This window comes from Acanthaster planci, linkage group LG08 (assembly GCF_054643075.1).
Source record: "Acanthaster planci isolate LZ-2023a linkage group LG08, COTS_SCS, whole genome shotgun sequence".
Lineage (NCBI taxonomy): Eukaryota > Metazoa > Echinodermata > Asteroidea > Valvatida > Acanthasteridae > Acanthaster > Acanthaster planci.
This window is the reverse complement of record NC_141784.1, coordinates 20,678,289-20,703,326: the sequence shown is the minus strand read 5'-3', so window position 1 is coordinate 20,703,326 and position 25,038 is coordinate 20,678,289. Positions and strand designations below refer to the sequence as shown.

At 43.8% G+C, this 25,038-nt stretch overlaps 1 protein-coding gene across 2 annotated transcripts; it reads left to right on the top strand.

Annotated features, from left to right (window-relative positions):
• The first annotated feature begins 558 nt into the window (after positions 1–558).
• LOC110974930 (SWI/SNF complex subunit SMARCC2-like) lies at positions 559–24,770 on the top strand. 2 transcript variants are annotated; one of them, XM_022226903.2, is made up of 25 exons: positions 559–719; positions 1,481–1,600; positions 2,487–2,572; positions 3,194–3,368; positions 3,784–3,853; positions 4,388–4,536; positions 5,147–5,224; positions 5,382–5,465; positions 5,720–5,823; positions 6,175–6,302; positions 7,012–7,106; positions 7,358–7,575; positions 8,106–8,219; positions 8,431–8,587; positions 8,808–8,933; positions 9,141–9,342; positions 10,060–10,182; positions 11,016–11,263; positions 16,518–16,709; positions 17,336–17,578; positions 17,788–17,922; positions 18,216–18,396; positions 18,670–18,915; positions 19,372–19,530; positions 22,465–24,770. In XM_022226903.2, exons 1-25 carry the CDS (start codon positions 582–584, stop codon positions 22,575–22,577), a joined length of 3,684 nt encoding a protein of 1,227 aa, XP_022082595.1. In that variant the 5' UTR covers positions 559–581; the 3' UTR covers positions 22,578–24,770. The 2 variants fall into 2 exon arrangements, with proteins under 2 accessions (XP_022082595.1, XP_022082605.1); XM_022226913.2 differs by having other exon boundaries at positions 560–719; positions 5,385–5,465.
• Positions 24,771–25,038: the final 268 nt, after the last annotated feature.

Sequence of the window (25,038 nt, the reverse complement as noted above, 5' to 3'; positions counted from 1 at the left end):
AAAATATTAGTTACTGGAAGTAAATGGGAATAAAATTTAAAAACTGGAATTTTGAAGAGGGTTGAAAGTCAAAATTTGCAAATTTAGGCCCCTATGCAAAACTCTGTCGAAAATTGATAATTTTTCTTCATTTACAACAAAATCTCATTCAACTTCATCAGCTTATAAAGAAAAGAAACAAAACCAGCTTTTCTTTTTATCATCGTTTTTAGTTCGCTTTAGTTCGGTCAGTGCTACTGCAAACGTCAGGCGTTTCAAGTCTGCAGTTTTTTTTTGTTTTTTTTTAACGTATCCGAGGCTAGCTTGCTGGGGGGGGGGAGATACAGACCCTAAAGGCCTTGTCGCCGAAGCTTTCTTGGGAGATGCTAAAGAGGGCGCTATGCAACGGCTATTCACCCAAGTCACAATTTGCCATTCCGACATAGGAAAAAAATACAAATTTCAAAAAAGTATCCTATTTTATCAACAAAATAAAATAATATCAACCTATTAATATCTGGTACGTGACCAGGGTTGATATTTTAGGAATTTGGGGTACTGTTGTAGCACATATTTATTTAACGTAACAGCACTTGCTGACTATGGTAAAAATGTGTAGGCCAACTAAAATGGCTGTCAGGAAAAAAGACGGCGGTGCAGATTTTAAGTTTTTCGAGTCTGCCGAAACGATTTCGCAACTGGACAACGTGAAATCATGGCTTCAAAGAAACTGCAAGAAGGTAGGAATCTTTTGGTGTTAAAATGAACTTTTTTGGTACTGCCGGTTTTGCATAATGATAGATCACTCCAGTTGTATATTTCCGTCTTTTGTTGTTTGATTGCACGATCCCATAGACAAAGCGTTACGCATGTGTATAGCGCTAACACAGTGCTGCTGCTAACACGTTTGGCACATAGGCCTACACGTACGTGTACATGTCATGAGTGGTACACTTGCTTCTGTATGATCATGGAGGTCCACCCTTCTGCTCTGTAGTCTGTGCAGTGGACCACAAATTAAGGCACTGGCTGTTTATTTAGATTTAATTAATGTTTAACATAAGTTCCATATTAAAAAAAATCCCCTTGCAGTGGGCCTAGGCAAGGCTGTTATTCAATTGATTAAATGTTAACATGGCAAAACTTAAGGTTTAATTCTTACATACTGAGATGCGGCATAGCCTTAGGGGCCCTAATTGATAAGTGGTTGTCTGTGATCTTATGTTTTTTTCTTTTGAGTAGATTTAAAAACCAAGGGATGTATTTATTGGATAACATTTAGCCTACATGTTACTGCCAACAGAGATGGAGTAGGCACAGGCCCCTAGAGAAAAATATGGTTTTGACATGTTTGAAGTATCTCACACTGTCATGACTGTAATTGCATTCATTTTTCTTTACACATTGGTAGCAAGTGAAAATTTTGCTTAGAGTACTAATTTTTTTGTATAATTTGTCAGTCATAGTTCCTAATAAAATCATTTTTTCTCTCTCTGAGTAGTGGATTCAGGCAGAACCTCCCACCAACAAGGGCCTGGCCTCGCTCTTGGCACAGCTGGTGCAGTTCCAGGAAGATGCATTTGGCAGACACGTGAGCAACCCTGCCCTCACCAGACTGCCAGTGAGTCTCGTCATTTCCCAAGGAAATACGATCAATAGGGCCAGTGATTTCGTGCGATCAAGGAACACAGGCAGACGTTGCGGGATCAGTTCGTTAAAATGGAATCCATTGCTTGAAATCAAGACTAAAATAGATTCCCCTGGAAACTGTGAAAAGAAGACAAAGTTTCCCTCGACAGCTGAAAACAAACTCTTAACTAATCTTTCAAATTTATTATTTTTAATCATTAAACTTATCTCAAAATGATGTTGAAACACCACTGTTCCTGTGCTCAAATGCACACAGATTCGCTAATGTATATGCCCAATGGCAGAACACACAAACGCTGTGAGCGAAGGGTAACACTGCCTGCTGAACGGATCAAAGAGAGAGAAAAGAGGACAATACTTTCATTTTACTCCAATAAAATAAATTGACTGGTTTGTCTCATAAATAAATAGAATGCTGTCAGATGTTGAATAAGAGAGGATGTTTTCACCCACAAACATGCTTGTTTATCTTTTGAAGGTAAAAGTTGAATACAAACAGAATTTCCAAATTGTGTTACATCATGGAGGAACAAAATTGTGGGTTGAAGTTCAGTAAGAAACACCTGTTGCATGTGATCTGTTGCCTTTTAGCAATCTATAACTGAACGGATTTGTTGAATCTTATCCACAAGGACATGAATGTACTAATGATTACTCTGTAGAAAGTTTTTGGAAGGATAGCCCCTTATCTCCCCCCCCCAAAGAAAAATGGCTCAGTGAGATTATCAGTTGTAGATTTGCAGTGGACACATCGTGGAAATATCGTTCTTCCTTCTCTTCTGTTCAGATGATCAGTCTTTGATTTGCTGTCTTGGAATCCCTTGTCCTATGTTAATAAAATATTGTCGTTATTACAGATGCGTTGCTTTATGGACTTCAAGTCAGGTGGTGGACTATGCAACATCCTGATGGCGGTCTATAAGTTTAAGAGTGACCAAGGATGGTACGTTCATTTAGAAAGAAAGAAAGAAGAAGGGCTTTGATTCCTGTAGCTGTTATTTGGATAGAGCCAAATAAGAGCAAGTGTAAACTGTTAAGCCTGTAACCAGGTTTCCAACGTTTTTATCTGGCTGCCGTTTACCGTACTTCTACATATGGTGCGGTGAAATGAAAGTCTCAGAAATGATCAACTTCAAGTAATTTTCCTGTACAGTGGAACACCGCTATAACGAACATGACGGGGTCCACGCTAAATGTTCGGTATAGCGGTGTTCCGTATAGCGACGTTCCATTGTGCTGTGTTTTGTACTGCCGTGGGTTAGGGTTGAATGATGCTGTATTTAGAATCTGTTTGATTCCAAATTTGTATTTGTAGAACGGACTTGGTAGCCAATTCAAGTTCCTTGAGGGTTGATTTCTAGTAACATGTAGCACTTTGGGACATGGGTTTACTCCAACTTGAGCTCAAAGCTAAAATGCTTCTTGGGAGGAAGAGGTTCTGTGGAACCTTCACACGATGTGTCGCAAATTACGTAACAAGCCATTTCGACTGTTAAAATCTGTAGAACAAATTTTTGAGTCAGTGAGAAGTCTCTTCTTTGATTTTCTGCCACTCTTTTGGTAGGCGGCGGTTCGATTTCCAGTCGCCCTCCCGCATGGACCGCAATGTGGAGATGTTCATGAGCGTTGAAAAGAACCTGCTGCAGACGCGCTGCCTGTCCCTGCCCGTGATCTACATTCAGGATGAGGTCGAGCCCAAGCTGATGGCCAAGTTGAAAGACATCATTAAGAGGCACCAGGTTGGTTCCCTGTGGGATACCTTAATACCACTGGGCTGATTTGTGTGGTTCAGCGGAAGCCCTGCGTAGAACCAGTCACGAGGAGTATAGAGTGTTTGACATTTTAGCTGGTAACCGGGTCTCTTGCAAAGCCAGCATTTTCTGTGCCCAGCAGATGTCTTTGTTCAGCAGTGCTGTTTAAACGTTTGCCCGTTATGTTGTCTTCAGACATGCCATTGAAGTTTTTATTTAAAGCGGCATGTTAAGTCACAAAGGCTCTGAGTCCATAATTTTAAGTTTATGAGTCCTTTCTAAAAACCTTGGCTTGATGTGCTGGTTAGGGAATGTAAATTTGTAAGATCAAAAACATCACATCGAGGTTTTTAAGGTTTCTTATTGCACCTGTCGTGGTTTTTGTTTTGCTCAAAAAACCCAGGGTTCGGTCACTGAGGACATTGAGATGGCAACACATATAGTGTATGGTCCCCCACCTTCCCTGAATGATGGTAAGCTAAAATCAAGTACATTGGTGTCCCATTGGGTTCATGAAACCCTACACGGTTTTATGTTTGTAAACAAACTGACCTCTTTAAACAGCACAAAGGGCTAGTGATTTGATCTTACACGTCACTGTCATGTATACCTCCAAAATGCTTGGTGGCTCCGTTTAAGAAAGTCCCCATATTTCAAGATGCCTCCACTTTGCCCAAGATGATACTCACTGTCAGTGTTCTAGCTAGGACCATTTTAGTGCCGGGTAAATTTTTGGATGACAAAGCATAGTGAGCGCAGTTCTTTATGCTTTCTGATGCTTGAAATACGATCGAATTGGTACATTTACATTTTCAGTAATATTTCAGTACATTTTTTGGAAAATCGGTGCTGGGTGGCACAGCCAATTTCCATCCTGATTGCCGGGCGGAAATTTGCAGTACCGGGTGGTGCCGCCCGGCGCTGCCCACCGTGGCTAGAACCCTGCTCGCTGTCCAGGTTCCCTTGTGAGTCGAAGGGTTGATATTCTTGACCTGAACCTCTTGCAGGTGAGGAGTACATTCGTCCCATCCTGCGACGGGAGAAGTCCATGCTGGTCCACTGGTGCTACTACCCAGACAGCTATGACACCTGGGTGCCTGCGTCAGAGGTGCCTGGTGACCCTGAGCCTGGGGTCACCTACGATGGTCCCTGGGAGGTAAGTCCGCACTGCCCGTCTTCTCCAATGGAGACATACACCACAGAAGATCATTGATTTCTTACCTTTTATTTTCTTGATATACGGAGGATTTCAGTGCCTTTTGATATTAAATACGACCTGTTCATCTGTACGGGAGAGTTCTAGGTTTGACCGCTATTTGCTACCTATTTTGAAGGAAACTTAAGCCTTTTAGCTTCACCCTCCAGGGTACTTTGGCTAGAAACCCTGCCAGACACATCAGTTTGCATCATTTGTCAAATTGGCTTGTCTGCCCCGTGTAACAACATTCAACAGGTCAACTCGCCCAAGGCCAAACAGCCTCGGAGTCTGTGGTTGCCAGCCACCACAAGATCCAACAGTGGCATTGTTCAATGGGACTAGCTCCCCTTGTCCCAACATGACCCGTTTATTCGGCTGCTGTCGATTACCAAGTGCATCAAAGTGCATCTGACTTTTTCACATGATGCATTGTGCCGCATTTGGCAGGGTTAAAGTTAAATAAGATTCTCTGTTGCACGTGTCTCGGTGTTGTGTTCTCATCCTCATTTGCTCTGCATCTGTCACTGTGTCTCAACATTTGTCTCACTGTTGGGGGCATTCTCCCCAGGTTAACGCCAAATGGGTGCTGGATCTCGAAGAGTTCAACGAGTGGATGAATGTTGAAGACTACGAAATATATGAAGATGTGAGTATATTCACCTGTTATATCCAAGTGTGACTTGTCACACTTTAACGCCTTGCCAAAGGCCTGTTGACCATTTGCAGAGTCACAGGATTTGCCTTCAGTTAAGAAAAGTTCTGTTGACGGATGATCTGTACATATTTCGCTTGTGTTTGTGAAGCAGGGAGAAACTAAGGAAGTTGTCAACGTGGGATCAGGACACATGAGACGAAAGGTTTACCCAACGAAGCCCATGGTGGAAGAGGTATGTGTTATCTGGCTTTTGAAAACGCTGTGGAGGGTTTCCAAATGTGTGTTTCGGGATGATCTCTGTCTTTCTTCTCAGGCTTCCCTTTGATGAAGTCAGTATCCTGAGCAGGGGACCCTCTAGCTTACTTCATCTCCACTTGCGGCCAATCATGTTGTTTCATTTGAGGCCAGAGATTGAACTGAAGCGCTCTTCATTCGTTTGCAACTGTAAACGGGTTTGAAACTGGTCATGGGTTGTTTTTTGTGCAGCACGCCCACAGTCCGGAAACAGACAGGAGAGAGAAGAGAGGCGGTGCCGGGAAGAAGAGGAAGAGGTCACCCTCGCCGACCTCTGACAAGAGGAAAAAGAAACCGTAAGATCCAAAAGATCAGTCCCAGTCCACGAGCTGGACTCACGTGTGGAGCCTCACGGTTCGGATCTGTTCCCCTCTGTAACTGACAATGTCAATTTGTAAAGGCATTTCACTTGCTGATTTGCGCCTGCGTTTTTAATGTGATTCCAGGTATAATTTTTGGGAGAGGGCAGAATTAAACTATTTTACAAGGAAATCTCTCGAAATCTCATCCACTCAAAAGGCGACCGACAGAGCTTGCTTTTTCAGATAGAAACAGTCATGTTCACACTCCGCACGACAGTGTTATTCCACTCTGCAGCCGAACACTTTCCCCGCTTCTTCACCTGCGATTGGTCGATCTGTTCACAGGGGTCGCAGTCCAGCGCCCATCATGAAGAAAAGAATTCCTCGGGACGAGGAGCCCGAGGACCTGACCAAGGACATGGAAAATCCAGCCACTGTCCCTGCCGTGGAAGAGGTCCAACTACCCAAAATAGGTAGGAAGGCCTCCCCATAGTGATCCGAAAGGTTTTGCCGTCCATTAGCTGGTTTGCTTGACGTCAAACAGAAATTGGGTAGATTTTTTTTTTCCATTTTTATGTGATATCAAATTTGATGATAGAATATATCACATCTATCTTGCTGTTTCATATTATCTTCCCTGAATTGTGTTTCGTGTGAAGTTTTCTTCGAAGCACCATGCTTTTTTGCTTGCCATCCTTGTCTGTGGAATGATGTATAACCATTGGGATGATCAGGAGACCAGACTCCAATGACAGTCTCCCATTGCTAGATAGTATCTGACCACAGACACACAAAAAACCCCCACTAAAAACCAGACCCCTGTTAGACAACAGAAAGAAAGGGAACATTTCACCCAATGTGGTCTTTGATTTTGAAACCATAAATCTGTCCAAAGCATGCTAGTTGTTGTCCTGGTTGTTTGGTTGTGGTAGTAGGCCTATGTCGGTATGATGCCACACTTCGTTCACTTGTGCCCTTTCTTATGGAGCCAGAGGGGCCCTTGGTCCTCTGAGTGTCATAGGAAGGGACGCAAGTAAAGCGTGGCGTCATTGGTAAACAGGTCGATTGAAGTACCCCACAGTCAAATTGCAGCACCTCAATTTTAAGTGCCTCGATCTGGCTAGAGACGGGGCGACTTTTTCTGCTCCATTTATGCATATGGTGTTGTTTCTTCCTGGTCAGTTTCAAGTCGTAGCGGACGGGACACAGAGTTGCAGCCGATCAAGGGAGGCTCGTTGCAAGAGCTGGACGACACCCAGGACGAGTCCCAGGACAAGGTAACCTGGACAGCCCACCATCACTATTGTCCTTTCCGACAAAGCTGTCCCATCCCCTCCCTCAGATATCCTCAAAACTGCCTGTTGATGGAATCAGTCGATGGAATCCCACTGATTGATTCCAAAAGATCTTGGAAGAGTTTAGGTTAGTTAAGAGAATGAGGCTGCAGTTAGTATCAGGCGCTCTCCAATGGACTCCACCGTGAATGTGCTGAATATCACGATTCTCTTGACCCTCCCTTGGTTTTCAGCTGAACGGGGAATCGGCAGCCCTAGTGACGGGGGCGGAGCTTGAGGAGAAGGAGAGCAAAGCGCCCGAGGCACAAGAGGAGCAGGTGACGGAGCAGACCCATCACATCATCGTGCCCAGCTACTCGGCCTGGTTTGACTATAACAGCATCCACGCCATTGAGAGGCGCGCCCTGCCCGAATTCTTCAACGCCAAGAACAAGTCGAAGACTGCCGAGGTGTAAGTCGGGCATCTCTTCGGTTTCCGGGACCCTTCCCATTCGTCCTAGAAAAGCTGTTTTGCATCTACCCTTCCTCAAAGTGTCTGAGCAGTGCTCAAATGTCTTTGCAATTCCCGACGTCTCCTTCTTTGTTACGTTGAAAAGAAACACAAAGATTTCTTGGAATTATAATTAAAAGAATTTGATAATTTGATTAAGAATGACAAGGAAAGATCAGCTGCCACAAGTTGCGGGCAGTGTGTTTTTAGGGAGTGTTTCGCCAGAATTATTTTTCAGTCTTCAGTCAAGTGTAAAAGTTAGAACCTGTCATGTTCAGTGTCTGTGGTATAGTCTGGAGGACCTGTTTCCTTGTCTGCAGCATGATGTATAACCATTGGGATGATCAGGAGACAAGACTCCAGTGACAGTCTCCCATTGCTAGATAGTATCTGACTGCAGACAAGTTTAAAATGCTCATCAGACAGATTCAGAAAAGTCTTCAAAGAGTCACTTTCATATGTCCTGATTTCCACTTATTTTACCTGCGCAGGTTCATGGCATATCGCAACTTCATGATTGACACGTATCGTCTGAACCCAACAGAGTACCTGACTTTCACGGCTTGTCGTAGGAACCTTGCTGGTGATGTGTGTGCTATTATGAGGTAAAATATACAGTAATCGTCTTTTGGTACTCACTTCATCAGTTCTTACCCCATGTCCTGTGCTGCCTTCTTGTCTTGGCAATTGTGTATGAGACATGGTGCCAGTTTACATCTGAATGTGCACAAAATCCACACAATCTTTCAAATGGACCCCACTTGTCTTGTTTAAGTGTACTTAAATTCAGGTGTTCTAAATGCCCGTTTTACTCAGAGTACACGCTTTCCTGGAGCAGTGGGGTCTCATCAACTACCAGGTGGATGCCGAGAATCGTGCCGCCCCCATGGGTCCCCCGCCCACCTCCCACTTCCACGTTCTGGCTGACACGCCCTCCGGATTGCAGCCCATGCAGCCAGCGAAATCGCAGCAGGTGGGGAGCATTGAAGAAAAATTTGTAAAACGGAATTGAGCAAATTTAAATCGCACCACTTGCTCAGGATTCTTTCAAATCTAAGTTGTGATAACAGTAATTATATTTTTAGGGGGGACATCTATATTCCAGCACCAAAGGTTACACTAAGAACTGGCCAAATTCTGTTTGGAGTTCAGATAACAGGTGGTATTTGTTGGTGGTTTGGTTTGACTTTTAGTCGGCTTCCCAGCAAGTGGCCAACCTGACTGAGAAGGGAGGAAACAAAGAGAAAGCCAGCGGTGACCTGCAGAACTTTGGCCTGCGGACGGACCTGTACGCAGCCAAGAAATCACAGCCTTCAAAGGTGGGTACCGGCACCGTCAGCCTAGTCCCCCCAAATGGGGTCTTGATGCAGTTTTAGAGTAACAGGCTTCCCACGTTTTGATAGCAGTTTGGTATTCAGTCAAGTACTATTTTTTGAGCCATCCTTTATCCTCTTTCCCATGGCAAGACGTCCCAAAATTTCCTCTCTTGACCCTGAGAATTAAGACGTTTTTGATGTCATTTTCAGGGCAAGTCAACTTCAGCCAGCGTGACCAAGGAGTGGACGGATCAGGAGACCTTGCTCCTCCTAGAAGCCCTAGAGATGTACCGTGACGACTGGAACAAGGTGTCGGAGCACGTGGGCTCCCGCACCCAGGACGAATGCATCCTGCACTTCCTCCGGCTGCCCATCGAGGACACCTTCCTGGAAGACGGACCCAACGCGTTAGGTAAAATGGGATCGAAATGCCTGGATTAACTGACTCGGTCCAGAGTAAAGACGTGAATGTTTGCAGGGGTGGGTGGTGAGTTTATTGAGTTGTGGTAACGTCATACACACATGTCTCAAGAATCAAGTGAGCTTGTGATCACTTTTTAAATAATTTATTCAGTTAACCAAGCACGAAGTTCATACCATTATGTTCAAATCTCCCAATGGCATACAAGGGCATCTCATGCAGCTACCATACGACCGACATCAACCTATATATAGAGAGGAGACAGTAAGAAGCAGTCACAGTTTCAGAGGTGGGAGGAAAACCTCAGAGAAGAAATTTTGTGTAAAAACCCAAGGAATGAGGGAGGTACGGAAACCCCACTCCACATGTGGACCGAGCTGGGAATTGAACCCGGGCCGCGGAGGTGAAAGGCGAGGAAAGACCTACTTCGCCAACTTGACTCCCCACAACTTGACATTTTGAAAAGTGTACGCTGTTCTGTATGTCTCCTATAGACACTACTCAACAGTCCTTGGTAACATCAAACAAAACAAATAGTAAAAATGGTAAATTATCTTTTAAACTAAATGTGGCTGAAAGTCGATGATGTCCTACACTCTTTATGTCCACTGTCTCCCCCGTTAGGTTTTTCTGGAATCCAAGGAAAACGTAACCTAAGAACCACTTGTCCACCCAGTAACCCCCCCTCATCTCCTATCTTCCTTTCAGGACCCCTCAGCTACCAGCCCATCCCTTTCAGCCAGTCAGGCAACCCTCTCATGAGCACTGTGGCTTTCCTAGCGTCAGCCGTGGATCCCAGAGTGGCTAGCGCTGCAGCCAAGGCAGCCATCGGTAAGGATTCCAATGACTGAAACTGACAGATGTGCTTAACGTGTCAAACATTAATAGACATAAATGAAGAAAAGTCAGCTTGTGGTGTGCTGCCGACTCTTTTTAGCTTTATTTAAGCCTCATACTCTTTCATAAAACATATGGAGGGTTTGTTTGATTTTTATGAATGTTTTTCATACCAGTGGTGAACAATTTCAGTGACAAATGTTTGACTGATTGAAGCAATAATGGTATATAATAAGAGACAATAACATCGCCCAAAAATCTGCTTTTGGTGTCATGGCTGCTTCACAAGGATTACAGCTACCAATAAGAAACTACGCAGATTTTTTGGAAAGGTAGACGTTGTGGATTTTGCATTTTCTGCTTGAAATATGTTGTGACCTTTAAACCAACACAGTTCCAAGCAATTTTGCTAAGAAGCAAATGTATCATTACGTTTTTTAACCCAACTATACCCAAATCCTTGAAAACCCATCAAATGGATCTGTAGGATTTTGATAAAGGTAAAGCCTGGCCTTTAATACTTCACACAGGGCTCTGTTTCCTTTGAACATTGGAAGTACAGAGAATTTGCCATTGGATTCCTACACAACGGATGATTTTGGCAGATTCCTTTGAGAAATGACCAGGGCAGAGTTGTTTATAGAGAATGAGTTGCGACATGAGCGTCTCAATTGTTGGAACCAAAATGGTGGACTATGCGTCAGTGCACACATAACGAACAGCCATTTTGGTTCCAAAATCTGGAGTTGGCACTACCGTCTCTACAAACGGCTCTGGTCCAGGGTGTCGAGATTGAAGCCAATTTCTCGGACCGGTTGTCATTCCAGAGGAGTTCAGCAAGATGAAGGAGGAAGTGCCCACGGCTCTGGTCCAGACCCACATCAAGCGCATCCAGGACTCCACCCGGGCCGGCATGAGCACCGACAACCACCTGCTAGACGCCAGCGGAATCGCCGGCACCATCCCCGAACCCGAGAGGATGGAGGAAGGGGCAGAAGTGGGCAAGACGGAGGCAGGAGGCACCGACGGAAGCGGGGAAGGAGCAGCTGCTACCAGCAAGGAGAACGCTGACAAGGTAGGCTTTGTGTGTGCCTCTTGTCATAGGTGGATGAGGAAGTTGAGATCAGTTCTCTCTGCAAATCCCCTGGTTGCCAGCAGCATTTTAGAAATCAAAAGGAGGATTGTTATTGGGATATGTATTCAAAATGCTTCTAAACGCTTTTGTAAGAAGCCAGGATGACGTTACTAAACTAGAAATTTGAGGCTTTTATGTCAAAGAACAGTGTTAGCATGGATCACTGAAACAGCTTCAATAGTTTTCTAAAGATGGTCATGGCCGTACGCCCCTTAACATAACCCCCTTCGTCCCAATTGCTGTGAATTTCTGAGGGTTTGTTGTGTCTACGGAAGTGAGACAACTGTTGCAACTGGCAAAGTCATGAATTTCTAATTGTCCTGAAATATTTGATGCTTAATTTCACCCTTACACAAACTCACATCTGGGAAGAATATGCTTCAGAATAGGAATAGAATAAAAAAAAATGTGCCTTGTGTTGCTTTCTACCCAACCACCTCTATACTGTCTTACAGGACTTGAATGCTAAGACAATCACGCAGGTTACAAGGAAAGATTCCATAAATGGGAAAAACAGAACATGTCAACATTGTCAGGGTTCATTCTCTGCTTAGAGCTTGTTCTGCCGCTTTGCAACATTAATAATTTTGCAGGGTTACCATATTTGTTGTTCCATGGAGAAAAGTCTTTAATTTTAAAAATTCCCAAAAGAAGCCTCGCACTGCATAGAGACAGCACTTTCCTTCATCTGCAAATGTTTAAAGTAATTGTTCTAAATGCCCCGAGAGGCACCTCATAGCAGGGTGTTGAAAATACCCAGGTTCCCTGAAAAAAAAAAAATCTCCCACTGTGCAATAAATCCCTTGTCTCCTGGTCCAAAAACCGCCACAGTCCGGTGCGTGGAGACACTGTCAATTCAATGGAGTGGTGAGGACAGCTTCCTACTGTCACCACGAGCCCCCAGCATCATGCTAGCCTGGGTCCCTACTGTGCCTACCCTTCCTCTGTTGTTTGACCGGAGGGGAATGTGCAGTGGTTCATCTGTATCAACCCCCCTCTAGGGCTTGATTCAACCGGGGCGCGGAAATATTTACAGTGGCAAAACAAACCTGGGGATTGTTACACTCTGTCACAAAGCCGCAAGCTTCCCCAGGGATCTGTTCCCGCCCAGCACCGAATTTGCGGACGGGTTGGCTGAAGAATTCTCCGTCGGGCTAGGTTGTGTCTGTGGGCAAAAATAGGCCACGGCCCGGACGGACGGCTAAAAGCAGATGCTGAATGAAGCGCAGAATGGATTTTTAGTCAGAACGGACATTGGCTCTGTGGCATTGCTTGCGGGAGAACCAGAGCTAATTAACTGTTGGGGAGGCATGGTAGGACTGATGGCCAAAAGCCACCCAAATTGCAATTGCGTCTCTACTTCCTGTGCCCCAAGGGGCCGGACATAACTTGAAAACCGTGGTGACAAAAGCATGCTCGAGTGAGTGATACAGAATAACTGAATGGAATAGCCCAACAAATCAACCAAAAAAACAGGGAAGGCTGTGCTGACCTGTCTATTTCAAAAAATCCATTTGGATATTTTATCAGAAATTAAGATTATCCCTGCACTGCCTTCCTTTGATGTGAAGTGTCTGTTGACAAATTTGTGAAGAACCTGGAGAAACGGGCCCAGTGGGTCATTTCCTGTTTGTCAACTTTCCCATAGTAACAAAAAAACATGAATAAAACAACCAGATGATCCCAACTTCTCAGAAACGATCTTTTCCTAAACTCTGTTCATGGCAGTGCGCTTCTCTCAACGAAATGACAAAAAAGTTGTACGACTCATTTCATAAAGTGCATTGGCTGGATTCGAAATCCTGCTTTACTGTCCACATTTGGACAAAGTGCAGTCTCACTACATGTATATAAATTCTTTTTGTTGCCAAAATGGGGAAAACCCTGGTTTTGTTGTATGTGCATCAATTGGCAACAAGTCTAGGTTGTTCAGTGGTCTTTGTATCCATTTAAAGTCACACTTTCTTTGATGGGATCTTTTTGTGAAGACTAGGGAGTGGAGGCACAATGTGTACACACTAGAGACTCTGTTATTGTGCATTTGGTGGAGAAACCTTGGCTATTAGCATTTCTTGTTTGATTTTTCAAAGCTTCGTTTTCTTTTTGTATAAAATACCCTAACAGCCATTGTAATGTGAAGAGAAACAGTTTTGTGACGTGAAATAGTTGCTTGGGGCCAAAGTAGAGTGCAAAGACATGGCCCGCACATTTCAATAGCCACACGGTAAATGTGCCAGGAAGACGTAAATCACACCAAACACCCATATAGAAAAAAATGAATTTGCAAAGGGAAAATGATTTATATGCAGTGTTAAGAAATTTCTGACGTTAAGTGAACCTTGATTTGCTTCTAAATAGTGGACCAGACCCACTGAAATTTGTAACACCAGGATCAACACTTGCAGTCGCAGGTGATTGATGGTAGCCGGCTGAACCGTTCTGCCAATCTTCCCACAAATTGGTCCATTATCGCACCTGTCATCAGGTCCTGGGATATTAGACAAGATGTCTGAGGGATACCTTGTGGCCTGCCTGATATCCCCTACCCCCTAGTCATCTCTTAGTGGTTGCTTTCCCCAAACTGGTAGAGACAGTCTTTCTGTGTGGAGCAGCTATCAGTTGCCTAGCCTACCTCACAAAAATGAGGGAATAGCTGGCCTGGCCGTTTATTACCTCAAACATTTCTCATTATCCATGTACTTGTTTTGTGCACAGCGTAAATTACATGGTATTTGATTGAACTGTAAGCACACGAACCCCTCTTTTAAAATAGGCAGATGCCTCTAAGTACATGTAGTTTTACACAGTTACTCCCAGAACTGTCTCAGTAACCTTGTTCATGTACAAGTACATGTCAGTCGGGGCACCTGGCCAATTTTGTAATCTTGCACCCAGACTTCATTACAAAATCCCAGACTTTTATTTCCACACCCTAGTTGATTTAATTTTCAAGGTGGAACTTAAATGGAAATAAAAGCAAATGTGACTGTTGGCCCTGACCAGACAAAAGGCAAAAAAAGCACTATGTTTTGTTCCCCCAAATTAACTTTGATTTTTTACGACCCAAATAACTGAAACAATGTACACCATCTGGAGAACTAATCACAGTCATAAAGATACTTGTCCTCCATTCTCAACCCCTTCCCCAAAATGCCAGTTTCAAATACAGGTTTAGATCTTTTTAGACTCTGTGTGTCTTTGGTTACGGATGAGGCACATTCAGTCATGCATATCTTAACCGTTTTTTTTATTTCCTCATTTTTTATTTGGGTGGAGGGATTTAAAGATTCAGTTGCGACTGAACAAATGTACGGGAAAAAGATTTTAGTCGGGTTCAAGCTGCATTTAAAAGTTGGATTTGTTTGTTTATGGAATGATGTAGGCCCTACATGTACATATACATGTATAACCCTTTGGAAGATCTGGAGACAAGACTCCAATCATAGTGTCCCACTGCTTGGTAGTATTGTACCGCAGGTGCTAAAATTTCATTTTCCCCCTTTTCACGGGAATGGGTGTGTAAAAGAAAATCTTGATTCAGTCTCACATACAACTATATATGCTAAACGTTTTCGCCATCTTGTGGAAGATTAGGAATGTGCTGATTGTATACTTAACTCCTTTGAGCAAAATACAGGTAGAAATATATTCGTTTAGTTGTGAGAAAAACTCCGCCAGTTTGCAAAGTCCAGATTGCCTTACATATTCACTAATTCTTAGAAATATCAGACCGGTTTGTTCTTTTCTTTAAATACTTTTCCTGGTATGTTTAATCCTGAAATGTGTATATTGTGTAAAATGTCTAACTTTCCTTCGTCATCCTGCATTTGGCCACAGTCTGTGCATTTTAGAATCTTCTTCAATGCGAGGAACTCGATAATGCTGCAGGGTCAGCGTTTCATTCAGCAAGATTTGTAGGCCTATGAGATGCAGGAGAAAAATTCCAAGCCTGCCCTTAAACCAAGCTATCAGGGGGCACGGTTGATTGATAGGCTGTTCCATCTGGCACAGTGGAGCCAGCCAGGTTCATGAACATGGCAATCCAGGGACATGGCCAGGGTCGGCCTTAATGGGGTTAATTGTCAGAGGATGGGTGGCCCCCCGTTGCCCCGTCCCCAGACTTCAGCTGTTACAAGGGGAATGCATGGCACTTTGGGATTAGAGAGGTTGGCGGAGGAGACAACTCCTGTACCTCTGTCTCCGTGGGGTGTCACCCTGATGGTGTGAGGCGCCTAATGTGGCCTTCGCAGACTCACACGTAGCTTAGTTCTGGCTGGTGGAACTGTGGAACATTGCTTTAAAGAGATGACTGAACTCAGTTGCACTCACCTTTAGCAGAAACTGGGTTGATTTTTTTTGGGGTACACATTCATTCGAAAAGTAGTCAAATGCATTGATGCGTTAACCTTGTCACACTCACATGGCACATCCTTGACTCCCACAACTTGGCCACACAGTGATCTCAAAAGTCCTGCAGGGAATCGAATTTATTCATTTTCTTCTGCCTATTGTAAACATGAACAAATTGGTTAAGCTGTTTTCTCCCCGTCTGCTCATGGCATTTCCCTTATGCATGATTTCGTAAAATACTACCATTCCGTGCTTTTGCAAACAACGTAGCTCAAGGTAGATTTCTCACTGGGTCGGAATAAATCTTGTGCACTGATGGGTAAATCCCCACAGTTCAGTGCAACAAAGTTACCTCTGTTTCAACCCTGAAGTGGATCAACCAATTTGAGACTGAGCGTTCAGTCTGGTCGTGTAGCTAGGAGTTAAGTGAAACATGATCATTGGTAGATATTAAATGTTTCGAAAGGGATGTCTTATGAGGGATAAATTGTGTCAGCAATGTAGACCAGCTCACTCTCTTGTACAGTCTGCATTGAGGGGACCAGTCATAAATCCTGTTGTTTCTAATCGTCAGTATTCTTTGTCAGGTTATTTGTAATTTGTTTTTATATCACTGGTTAATAAAATGGAACGTATTTTGCAGTAGAGGAATTCAAAGAAGAAAAACCTTGTTGTAGAAACTTTTTTATAATTTTCTTAAACCACAAGTTTTGTTATGCATAGGGAAATCATAAAGAGAGTTCATTACAAGCTTTATCCCTCTGGAGTTCAGCGGATAAAAAGACGCGGTCGGTGCCTTGAACGTATCATTGGACTTTCACTGCTGTCTTCTGGCCTCCCCCAGGAAATCAAAGTGAAAGAGGAATCGCAAGCCACCGAAGAAAAGGAAAAAGATGGAGGCGAAGCCATGGAAACACAGACCCCCTCTCCTCAGAAGATCCCCGAGGGGGAGGGGCCAGAGAAGAAGGCAGAGGAGGCCGCTGAGAAGATGGAGACAGGAGAAGTAAAGGTTGAAGGTGCCACGATGGAAGCAAAGGTAACATGAGAGTTCAGAACATTTAAGTGACGCAAAACAAAACTTAAGTTCACAAAACATGAAGTTGGTAACCTTATCCGAGTTCAGATACCAGCAGGAAAGGAGTAGTTTATTTATATTTACATTTGTTTTGTTTGTTTGTTTGTTTGTTTGTTTTACCCCACCCACCCCCAGGTACATTTGCTTGGAACCTTTAGCAATCTTTCTAAATCATTCACTTTGCAGCAAACTATTAACACATTCACATATTAACAACTTTCTGTTGCTTGTAACTTGATCACGGCTAGGATCTCTCTTTCTCAGTCCTCTCGAAGCTCCCCGTAGATATTGAAGGGTCTCCATTGGTTTAGCATGAATTACGAAAATGCCTTGAAACTTAACCCTCAAAGTGACGGGTTATTTTCACCAATCAACAGGGGGTTGAGGGAACTTGGCTCTGCCACAAAGAGTTTCTCTAAAAACTCTGAATGGCTCAACTTCTGAAAAAAATGCACTGCAGCGATATCAGAAAAAAAGTTGTCTCTTTCAGGGTAAAACTGATCAACAGCTATTATCCTTGTCACTCATTTTTGGGGCAGCTGATAAGTTGAGAGACCGTTCTTTTTAATTTGTTTTCTATGAAACAGGAGGCAAGCAAGGAAGATTCCCAAGAGGCCAGCGAGCAGAAGCCAGAGGAGGACTCCGCTTCCAAAGAGGAGACACCCGATGGTGAGACGACAGAGAAGAAGGAAGGAGAAGAGGCCAAGGAGGAGGACAAGGCACCCAAGGAGAAGCCAGAAGCCGTCAAGAAGCACGAAGAGGAGCTGTCGGAAGGGAATGTAGCCTCGGCAGCTGCTGCCGCACTCGCTGCCGCTGCGGTCAAAGCAAAGGTGAGAGGGTCGAATCCTACCGGGGTTTGTCTTCATCACTGGAAGATAATTTCATGAGCAGTTTCACGTGCATGAAAGTTATTTTGAAACTACATGGGACTGAGGGTAGTTTTCTATGAATATTCACGTGTAAAAATCCTCCATTCTAAATTCTTTGGGTAATTAGGCAACATCTTTCTTCAACAAGAATTAATGCATTTTGTTGCCAGCACTTGGCGGCGGTCGAGGAACGTAAGATCAAGAGCCTGGTCGCCTTGTTGGTGGAGACGCAAATGAAGAAATTGGAGATCAAACTGCGGCACTTTGAAGAACTGGAAACGATCATGGACAGGGAGAGAGAAGCGGTAAGTTGACCTGGCACACTCACCTCCCCAGAGTAGGAGAATGTCTTAATCGTGCATGAGCAAAATGTCAACAGTGGGAACATTCTTGGACCGGGAGCGGTTTTTGCGTTTTGCCAAAGAGCAGATGTGTCAAATAAGCTGTGCCCAAACAGATAAGCAGGAAATTAATATCACACAGGGGTGGGAACCAGTTTTCACCTCGCAATAGGTCTCTCCGCCTCCGTGAAAGATATAATGTTTTAATCTACATGGAATCATCACTCCACTTCTTGCTTCTCTGTTACTTCCTCCAGCTGGAGTACCAGCGACAGCAGTTGCTCGCCGATAGGCAGCAATTCCACCAGGAGCAACTGCGGGCGGCTGAGATGCGAGCCCGTCAACACGCCCAGGCCATGGCTGCCATGCAGCAGGCAGCGACGGGCGGACCGGCACCCAGCAATAATGCCGCAGCACCAAGTATTCCTCAACTCACCGGTAAGACGACCGCACCGTGGTCTGGGGATTTGGCTCCATTGTCCACAGTGGTTGTCTTTAAGGGAGCACCTCAAAAGACACACAACTAGGAACATGCTGAGAATATAACATATTGCTGTTGCGAACACAGTGTCCCTGATAGGAGCATTGAAGTGGGTACAGGAACGTACCAAATTTTGATGCACTGCCTGAAAAGTCTCCGTTGTTCCCTTTAATATTGATTACAGTTCCCATCATCACTTTTCATCTTTCCTTTGACCTCTTCGTGCCCAGGTTCCCCTCAGCTACCCTCCAGCACTCCTCCCCCGTCATCGGTGACTGCAACTCAGCCCACCGTCCCCCACCCCGAGCAGGCGGCCGTGCCAGCGCCCATGGTCACCCCCGTGGGCGCCGATGGTGTTTCAGAGGGGACCAGCGTCCAGGACCAGCAGGCCGGAGTTGGGGGGAGCCAGCAGCCGGTCAAAGCGGACGAGCAGCCGCAGGCAGAAAGTGTACCCGCTGAGGAACCCATGGATACTGGTAAGGAGGAGAGATTTCTATGCAACCTCCTTCTGTGAAGAAATGTGTACAGTGTATTTTGGTCTGTGAACTATGCAGCAAAAAAAATGACCAGTTCACAATTTTTGCAATCTAAATTTGATATCATTTCAAGGAGAAAAGAAATGGCGTTGCCCTTGCTTATTAACTTTTATCAACTCAGAGACCCTGGAACCCAGTTTTAAAACATTAGTCATAAACAACAAAAGAGAACATAGAGCAAAGTTTTACCATGTGATAGTAAGCTGTGGGGCTCACCTGTGATGTTTTGACAAAGTGCGGCCATGACTGCACGACCAAATGTGGGATATGACCTTGCGAATGAAGTGCATGGTTTGCATCTTCAATGAGGCTCAATGATCAATGTGTGTTAAACACAGAAATGTGTCCAGAAAGTTGCCCCTTCAACTCTCGTCTACTTTGTCTGCCCCATCTCAGGCGATGTCCCAAGCCAACCAGATGCCCCTGTACCCGCTCCATCCACGGCCGCTCAGAACCCAGCCATCGTAGCCGCCGTGACGGGCGCCTTGCCTCCCACCTCCGTGGGGAGCGACAGCACCCTCACCCAGAGCCCTCTTCAAGACACCAACAGCCAAGGTACGCATTCATTGTGGAGGCGGGGGGGGGGTTTGACTCGCGACCAGACGGTGAGGGGTTCGAATCCAACTGCTGGCCATACGTGTCGTTAATGTGGCCCTTGGGCAAATCACCCCACCCCTACTTTCCTCTCTCCATCCAGGAAAATATAAATGGCTACCAGCATTGGCTGGGGAGTAACCATTGATGGACTGTTTGGGGGGGGGGGTGAACAGTATTTTCAATCATGCCAAGAAAAGCAGAGATGAATACCAGTACGATGGGTCACACTAGCTGAGAACTGACTCGTCTACTCTGTTAAAAGTGAACAAAATTCGGCTGAAACAGACCGTAGCGGAAAAGCTGGAATCTCTTTTTTAATTTTGTGGTAAAAAAGTTAACCTATGTTGTACAAGCATGCCGGTTTTGTGCTGGACGTAGGGTGGTCTGGCTTACAGGCCATCTGTGATTGTTTACTGTACGTTTCCCCTCACTCAGCCGGATCTGTGATCATTATCATGTAGGAAACCAATCATGGCACGTTCTCTGTACTAACCTGTCCAAGAGCTGCCAAAACCCACCGCAGGGAGGGAAGTTCTTTTTTTTAAAAGCAGTAACAAGGCCCAACCTTCCCCAGCCTCTCAAAAATACTCTGACACTCGGCAGGTTTTGTTAAGAACTGTGCAGGGTGATTGTTGTTAAAGGTTACTTTATTATCAGAATGAATCTGTTACCATTATATTCATGTCGGGGTAACAAGTGGAAATGTAAGAGACCTTCTTCCCTTTGGTCATGTTCAGGGAAACTTGGTCATACGTTTGAGGTCACTTGCTGCAGGGTTCTTTTGCTGTGTTCTAAAAAAAAAAAGGGGAAAAAGAGCAACAGGAGATGCCTTTGTGCTAACGTGCAACATTTATTCCCTTCAAAAGTCCTTACCACTTTGCTATACAGTGTATTTTCAAAGGCCGGTGTATTTTTAGATCAGCGAGACTTTTTGCACTTAACATTCTTAGGCAGTGAATGTAACTGCTAAAGCATGACCTGTAGGTGGCTTGAATGAAGCATTTCTTCTGTAAGGAAGCTTTTTACAAAATGGAAAAGGGTAATGCACAGACATACCTGCCAAACGTGAAAAAGAAACCAAAATGCTCAAAACAGCCTGACAAGACAAAAAAAAAAGTGCATGCACATCCTTGCCTTTGGCACACAGATAATTTTCAAGTTGAAACTTTCCGGCCGATTTGAATGGTCTGTACTTCTTTGTCTGCCTTGGTTTCGTCCCCTCCTCCCCCCCCCAAAAAAGTTGGTAGTAAAAAAAAAAGTATTCGGAGTGAATCATGGGATGGTGGGGGGATTTTTTGTTAGTTTTAATGCCTGTCGGAACTGCCGGGTGCATGTGTTGTTACAGAGGGAGCAGAAAACTTTCCACTGCCCCCTGGGAATCCAGCATTCTCTTGTTCAGCATCCAGAAAAAGAATCTGGGGCTTGAGGGGTGTTGAATTCGAGAGGAAGCATTTTGTAGGTGTGTGACTTTAGGTGTCTTGTACTTTGGTGGGGAAGGAAATTTGTTGCTCTTTGTTAAAGTTTGACAGTGTAATCCGAGATGAAATGAATGGCATGGTTGCGTGAGAAGTCACTGGATTATAGATTCTTTAGGTTTACCCTATGAATTGTGCAGTTATATGGTTACGAAGATTTGGTGCCCATTTGGCAAGTTTGTACTTTTGAATTGGACTATGAACTTTTGTGTCAAAAGTAGGGAGAGCATTTATGACTTCCAGATGAATCAAAAGTCATCATTTATGTTCTGTGTGATATGCTGTTGCTTTGAAGATATATTTCAGGTTTATTTTTTATTTTTTTTTGGCTTCAAGGCCAGTTCATTCGTGCTGCAAAAGCGAGTTCACACCAGTGACACTGCGACACCAGGCCACATGTTATCACACTAAAGCTGAGCATGTTTCAATGGAGGGGGGGTTGAGATTTTTCCAGATTTTTTCTAAAATGTTCTCAGGATACCGTATGTGGATTGCTTATTTTGCATCGCTTTGCTGAATTTTTCGCCTTATTAGTTTCCTGTTTTTGCAAGAAAGCTAATTGAGATTTTGTGAATTTTTGTGTGGTTACTCTAACTGAAATCCAATGGCATTGTCTGAATGTTTGACAGGGAACATTTGAGCAATGCTGTTTATTGGTTAAAAAGATGCAGTATTCTGGCACTTAGCCAATCAGGTTTGTGTTTAAGGACAGTTTCTCAGGTGACATTTTGCTGATGTTACAGTTCACCAATTGTCCCTTGGAGAGTTTGATTGATCAAAGTGGCAGTCATTGCTATGGACACCTTTTGGTTAACAGAGTGGCCACAAAAATTTCATGGAAATTTTCATGGCTCAAAAGTCGGGTGGCAAAGAGGCAGGAAAATCAACTAGCAAGGATACGGCAGGTGCATTTGGTGTGATTCATTGTTGAAATAGTCAGATAAATTGGTTAAATATTCTGATCAAGGATTAATGGACATCAGAAGGGCAACTTCTTTCCTGAGATTTTTCAGTTTCCCTCGAATCTCACCCAAAAAATTTCACTGCAGTGGTTTAGTGACGTCAAATTTTTTCATTGTTTTTCTTTTGCCTAAAGTATGAACCAGCCTTAACTCACAGTTCTCCAACAAAAAAAAGACGTCTGGTGCCAGACTGTTTTGGTTCCAAGCCTCACTTTCCTTTTTTTTTCTTTTTTTTAAATATAGCTTTAAACATTTAGATGTAATTTATCTCAAGTTTCAAATCATTCAAAAAGTAAAATTGGTATTAATTTGTAATGCACTTTTATTTGATACCTGTTACTTTTACTCTCAGGTTCCAAAAATGAAAAGTTGACCTCTTTTTCAATTTAAGATGGCTGACACATGAATACAGTCTATTTGAAATTGGCAGCCTCCATCTTTTGGTCTATCCACAGATGGCGCAGGCAGCCTGGCAGAGAGTCGGCCTGAGAGCATGGGCAGTGAAGCCTTGAGTAACCAGTCAGCCAGTAACCAGTCCCCTCCCAGTACGGCCTCCCCTGCCTCGTAATGGAATGTGCCAGCTCATCATGATCATCTCGTCTCAGTGTTTCTCAGAGCAGAACTCAAGCAAAATCTTTGAAAGCATTTGAAATCTGGACATGGTTTGAATGTTGGGCTGAATTTTCACCTGTTCACATTCCACTTGCAAGCAGATTACCAGCAGGTGTTTGGTTGCCTTCAAGATGTGCTCCATCTTAAAGTGTTCATGTATGAAACAAAGCAGAGTAACTTCTTGAAAAACTTTAGTTTTTCCAGTATTTTTGCGGTCAGAAAATGGCTTCAATGAGCTATTTAAATAAGTACCAACAGAGTTTGCCAGACAATTTGTCCGAGTTTTACCTTGTGGCGCATTCTTCACTAAATCTCTACTTCCAATGTTGATTGTAAGTAAGGGCCATGCAGATAGCACCCTTGTCTTCATGTCGGTCTGGGAACAAATTTGATCTCCTTGAAATGTTCTTTGGGTTTCCTTAGTTTCAAGTTTGTTTTTGTTATTCAGTTTTCATATGTAAATAACTTTTTTGTCTTTGTCGTCGATAGATGTAAAAACAGATTCATCAGTTTGCATTTAGTTACAACTTAGAACATAAACATCTGTTCAGAATGACCCTCCCTGCTTTCTTCAGAAGAAAAATGTTGAAGTAACAGAAAAGTGACAACAAAGAGCTGTCGTAATAGACTCTTACCAGCTGAAATGCCATGCAGTTGCATTGCTTATAACTGGTTCCCTGCTGATATCTTGCAATACTACATGTAGCCTGTCGCAATAGAGTTGCGAAGTACATAAGTGTCCCAAGGTCATAAACGCTCACCAGCTGCAATGCCATGCAGTTGCATTGCTTATAACTGGTTCCCTGCTGGTATCTTGCAAGACTAGCCTCCAAGAGTGTCCACTTTAAACCTTTGTTTCACGTTAAATTTTCATGTGTCAAGTCAGATAAAACACAAGTAAACGGAATAGATATTTGTAGGCTCTCCAGAGTGATGGTTTTTTGAAACCCTGAATTCTGAAAGCAAAGGCAGTGACTTTGGAATTTAGGTTTTGGTGTACAGCACAGAAATTCGCATCTAGCCTGCAGTCTGTCAATGGAGCTTGAGATTGCGAAGCCAGAGCTTGAAGCTGAAGCCAGAATTACACAAACGGCCCAAGATTGGGTTGAAAGTCATAGCATGTTGCTTTATAAAAGCTGTTCGTGAGAAAACTTCATGCATTTTTCTACTCTACCGTAAAATAATTTTCTACATTTGTTCTAAAGGGAAATGCAATGTCAGTGTATATACATGCAGCACCCCAGAGCAGTTACTAGACATTATTTAATATATTTCCTGTCTGAAGTCGGTGTCATAGGCCTCAGGGCTCATTCACCGTGGTATTAAAATGATTACAAGTTTAAGGAGAAGTAACCAATTTGAATGTTTGCATGATTGGGAGGGGGGAATAGTTAGTGCGCCCCTACCCCTCGCCCACTTCCTGGACCTCCAACAAGGATGCATGTACTTGTACATGCAGGGCCCGTCAAGTCAGGGTTGTTCTAGACTTTGACAGCATTGCCCAGCTGATGAAAGTGGCAGATGTCTGTACGTCAACACCAGCCCCCACAACATACATTTTGGAATGTTCAGAAAATGCCAAAACTCTGAGAAAAGCACTTTTACGGGTACGCGCTAGTGTGAAATCTGCAATCTGCGTTTGATGTCACCAACCTTCCCCCCCCCACTATCCAGTTCATGTGACACATTGCATGTCTGCTTTGGATGGCGGCATCAGACAGCTGCAGTGCCACAAGTTTTCACGATAAGTAGCCCCAAGGGAGTATTTGGGGAGGGGGAAAAATGTGTGCCAAGCAACCAAGAAAAATGAAAATTGTCCTCGGGAAGAAAATTGGACAGGTGGTATGCGTGTGTGTGTCACACGTAGCAGGTGTGGGTTTTAGGCGTAGGTGTTTTCAGCTAACTGGAAGGGGATAACCACTAGGCAAACAACCTGAGCCTAACACCTGTGAAGAGTTGGCAACTAGCCGGGATGTTTAGTTATTGGAACGCCAGAAGAAAAAGTACATTTATTCCCAGCAGTAAGCCCTGTAAAGGAAATCTAAGTTTACTTCAAATTTATATCACACACTGCAGGCTGGGCTGTTCAACAACTGTACTCTTGCTTTTTACAGCAAATAAACTTCATCTTTGTGATAGAAAAGAAAAACATAGGCTCCATGAGTGTTGATTTTTATTGTCAGTAAACAAATAATTGAAGTGTGGTCACCTTATAACTGCTAATGCTGGAAGGTGGCCAGATTATCTGTAGGAGCTGGCCTTCATGATGACAAAGGCTAGAGTTGTAACAGTTCAAAGGAAATGCTCAAGAGAATAAGCTCAACGTTAAAGTTTCAATTTTGCTTATTTTTCGGGAAACCATAGTGACAAACCTCGTAATGCACACTGCACACAGAATCTATGATTTCTCAAAGCCA

What these genes read in the sequence shown, in the direction of transcription:
- LOC110974930 (XM_022226903.2), top strand. Translation starts at nt 582, where the DNA reads ATGGTAAAAATGTGTAGGCCAACTAAAATGGCTGTCAGGAAAAAAGAC. An exon ending in TTTAAGAGTGACCAAGGATG is followed by an intron (nt 2,573 to 3,193) that starts GTACGTTCATTT and finishes CTCTTTTGGTAG; the next exon opens with GCGGCGGTTCGATTTCCAGT. An exon ending in CCCACCTTCCCTGAATGATG is followed by an intron (nt 3,854 to 4,387) that starts GTAAGCTAAAAT and finishes AACCTCTTGCAG; the next exon opens with GTGAGGAGTACATTCGTCCC.